This window comes from Rhinopithecus bieti, unplaced genomic scaffold (genome assembly GCF_001698545.2).
Source record: "Rhinopithecus bieti isolate Rb0 unplaced genomic scaffold, ASM169854v2 scaffold_64254, whole genome shotgun sequence".
Classification (NCBI taxonomy): domain Eukaryota; kingdom Metazoa; phylum Chordata; class Mammalia; order Primates; family Cercopithecidae; genus Rhinopithecus; species Rhinopithecus bieti.
In genome coordinates, this window is record NW_016824229.1 from 45,429 (window position 1) to 49,591 (window position 4,163).

Below are 4,163 nucleotides of genomic sequence, written 5' to 3' on the forward strand. Positions count from 1 at the left end.
TTAAATGGGCCATTTTGAGTGGGGTAAAGCTTCCCCTTTCAAATAGGAAATCAGTGATTTCATCGAATAAGTTCTCAATGTCTTTCAGTTGCAACTGGTTCTCATCTTTTCTCTCCTCAGGTGTCACCACTGTGCTTACCATGACCACCTTGAGTATCAGTGCCAGAAATTCCTTACCTAAAGTGGCATATGCGACGGCCATGGACTGGTTCATAGCCGTCTGTTATGCCTTTGTATTTTCTGCACTGATTGAATTTGCCACTGTCAACTATTTCACCAAGCGGAGTTGGGCTTGGGAAGGCAAGAAAGTACCAGAGGCCCTGGAGATGAAGGTGAGATATAGCAAAAGAGGAACTGAGAAGCACCCCCTGAGAGACCTGTATTGGGACCAGGAGTGGGCAGTCTATAGCCTGCAAGAACTGGGCAGGGCTATGTGCTATTCACTGGGGTCATCAATCCAATTCTCAACTGGAGTGCTTCTTGGCAACCTGGCATGTTGTCTAAGGGCAAAGAAAAGAGGGCAGGTATCAAGGAGGATTGATGTCTTGTGGTGAAGGATCAAACCTAAATGTGATGCTGCTAGATTCAAGGGGGACCCATTGGTACTTACAAAGTCACTCAGAGGCTTGGACTCTATCTTCAACCCAGAGTACAATCTCTAAGGCCACCTCTGCCCCTCTTTCCAGTATATTCAAATTATAGTCATAACAAAATGATCATTTTTCCTTCTGTGTCTACTTATTTTGTATTCTGTACCTGAGATGCTGTTTGTTTTTTCCCCTGCCTGCTAAAGACCTACTCATTCTTTAAGACCCAACTGAAATGTTACTTTCTCCATAGAGCCTTTCTGGAATCATTCACAGATTTACCTTTTCTTGAGGCATGGGTGCTTCTGATATTAAAATAATTTATTTGTATTAGTTTTTGTCTTCCTCTCACTAGACTTGAACATTTTGAGGGCAGGGGCTTGTCTACATCTTATTTCTAGCTAGCCAATATCCTTGCATAGCATCTGACTCACAGTAAAAGCTGAATAAATGTTGACTGGATTGGTGCATTGATGGGAATGAAGAAGAGAGATTAAAATCATTAAACCAACTACATTGATAGGAATAAAACATGAACACAGTGAAATCAAGATTGTTGTCCCTGGCTGCTTTAAATCAGTTCAGGTCGCTAGAACTAGGTAAAGATTACCAAAATATGCTAAGAGGAACTGGCAAATGTGATCTCAGGACCATCCTGGTACTCCTCAAATAATCATGGAGAAGAGAAATGGTAATGATTTTTCAAATTAGGAGAAAATATGTATTGCATAGAGTATAGATTGGTGAGTTGGCAAAATTTTTGAATAAATTTTACTTATTTAGATAAAATTTATTAACTCCTTGCTATAAATTATGAAGAAATAAGTATAGTTCTACTTCCTTAATCTACTCTATCTGCCATAGGATTTTTTTCGTTGGTTTTATTGTACTTAATCTAGTTGTTACCTTTGTACCCTTAAAATATATTTATTCCTCCATAACTTGGTTTATCAGCTAGGAACAGGGTCTGTTAGCCCCCCACCCACGATGAATATAAGGAAATCAGTACACATCCACTCCTACCTCTCCTTCTCTCTACCAGTTCCTGTCATCTCCTTACTTCTGTTTGCTATACTACTATTGCTCCATTATTATGTTTTATAACACTTATATCCTTCCATGCAATTGTAAATCCTATAATTGTTCAGTCATAGTTCTACATTTAAATGGGTTCTTTTCTTAAAATCGTCCTTGTATCTATCATTTCTATTCATTGTATATTTACATCAATTCCTTTTTTTAACTTCTAAGTTCAAGGGTACAAGTGCAGGTTTGTTATATAGGTAAGCTTGTGTCATATGGGTTGGCTGTATGCTGTACAGATTATTTTGTCACCCAGATATTAAGCCTAGTATTCATGAGTTATTTTTAATGATCCTCTCCCTCCTTCTTCCCCCCACTTTCCCAAAGGCTCCAGTATGTGTTGTTTCCCTCTATGTGTCCATATGATCTCATCATTTAGCTAACTTCTATAAGTTTCTTTAAGATGGTCTCATGGGAACCATATTTTCTTCTGTTTTGAATATATAAAATCAATGTCTATTGTGTTTATACTTAAATAATAGTTGAGCTGTTGTGCAATCCATGGGTCACATTCTCTTTCTCTGATGACTCCATTAAGACATTGATTACAATACTCAATTGGTCATTTTCTTCCTTTTGTAACAAACTTTGTACTAGTACCATGATAGTTAGTCTTCAATTATTACTTGAAGTTGCATTAGAGAAATTTTTTACTACCCTTGTTATGTATGGAAGTATCATTTGGGGGAGTAACTGAGAGAGTTAGCAGGATAGTAATGAGTAGCTGAGAATGAGTAGTAGAGAGTAGTTTGAGCATCACTTGTTGTCTATACAATCTCTTATGAGTAGTCTTCCCTGTAGTTGTGATTCTACTTCTGACTAGTAAGAACTTTCCCTTATTCACAGGAAATCCCTCTATGTTGATACAGGTGTCTGTGTGCATGTCTCCATGTGTGTTTGTGTATGTACTTGTGCATGTGTATGCGTGTATAGTGTTATATTCTTTAATTTTCCAGTCTCTGTCTCCTCTGCCACTATGTGGTAGTCAGAGTTCCGGGATGTTCTCATAACCAGCTTGAAAACTGATTTTATTTCAAAACAGGGATTGTTTCTTTCCTTTGTCAAGTCATGCCACACACTTTTGGGACACTATCTTTGACCAGAAATCTGGAGCAGCAGGTAGCCTCAGTGTCATCTTCACCCTGATCTGATTTTCACTGCACTTCACTTTCACTTTCCCTTCACTTAGGAGCCCTTACTTTTTGGGATTAAGGTTATAAAAGCTATTAAGTTTCACCAAAGACAGAGTTTTGGTTTTATTTCTCATCTTATTGTTTTCGTTGGTTCCAGAGAGGAAAAGTGAGCAAAGATATCCTTATTCCGACATATTAAACTGGAAGTTCCCTAAAATATATTATTAAACAGATAGATATTTTAGGAGCAGTTACAACAATCAGTGATATACAGCTTGAGTTCACTAATAAAAAATTATATCAAACTAACCTCATGGGCATTTGTCAACAGTTTATTGGACTAGTGGACCAGAAAATGTCATAAATTTTAATAAAACATTTGACTAACTTTTTAAAAATTATACCTCCATGAAGAAAAGGAAGCAGGCTGGATGCGGTGGCAGGCAGATTGCTTTAGCTCAGGAATTTGACACCAGCCTGGGCAACATGGTAAAATACCATCTCAAAAAAAAATTAATAATTGTCTGGGTGTGGGTGCACATGCCTGTAGTCCCAACTAGTCAGGAGGCTGAGGTGGGAGGATAATCTGAGCTCGGGAAGTTCAGACTACAGTGAGCCAAAATCGCACCACTGCATTCCAGCCTGGGCAACAGAGTGAGACGATGTCAAATTAAAAAAAGAAGACAGAGAGGAGAGAGAGAGAGAGATAAAGGAAAGAAGGAAGGAAGGAAGGAAGGAAGGAAGGAAGGAAGGAAGGAAGGAAGGAAGGAAGGAAGGAGAAAAAATAGTACAATTAGGCTGATGTAGTTGGTTGACCAATTCAAATCAAATAGAATTAACTGATGGCGCTGGGTGCAGTGGCTCACACCTGTAATCCCAACACTTTGGGAGGCCAAAGCAGGCAGATCACTTGAGGTCAGGAGTTCAAGACCAGCCTGGCCAACATGGCGGAACCCCATCTCTACAAAAAAACAAAAAATAGCCGGGCATGATGGCATACTACTTGGGAGGTTGAGACGGGAGAATCATTTGAACCCAGAGGTTGCAGTAAGTCGAGATTGCGCCACTGCACTCCAGCCTGGGCAACAGAGAGAGACTCTGTCTATAAATAAATAAATAAATAAATAAATAAATAAATAAATAAACTGATGGAACGACAGACACCAAACTGAATGGAGGTCCCTGCGGATACACTACAGGACTTTGTCTTTGACCCTGCTTTTTCAAATGTTGTTATTAATGACTCAGATGAAGACATATAGGGTAGAAGACTCAAATTTATAAGCTGGTATTAATGAATATTGATTGGGAAATGAGTATTTTCTGAATTAGGTATCAAAAAGGCAAGCTAATGGGGAAG

The 4,163-nt window shown here is 38.7% G+C and overlaps 1 protein-coding gene across 1 annotated transcript in view; it reads left to right on the forward strand.

The window, feature by feature from the left end:
- GABRA3 (gamma-aminobutyric acid type A receptor subunit alpha3) overlaps nt 1-4,163 on the forward strand; it is a 63,780-nt gene that overhangs the window by 37,758 nt on the left and 21,859 nt on the right. The window contains exon 4 of the mRNA XM_017862197.1: nt 121-332. Coding sequence (XP_017717686.1) covers nt 121-332 — 212 coding nt within the window. The remainder of the gene's footprint in view (nt 1-120; nt 333-4,163) is intronic.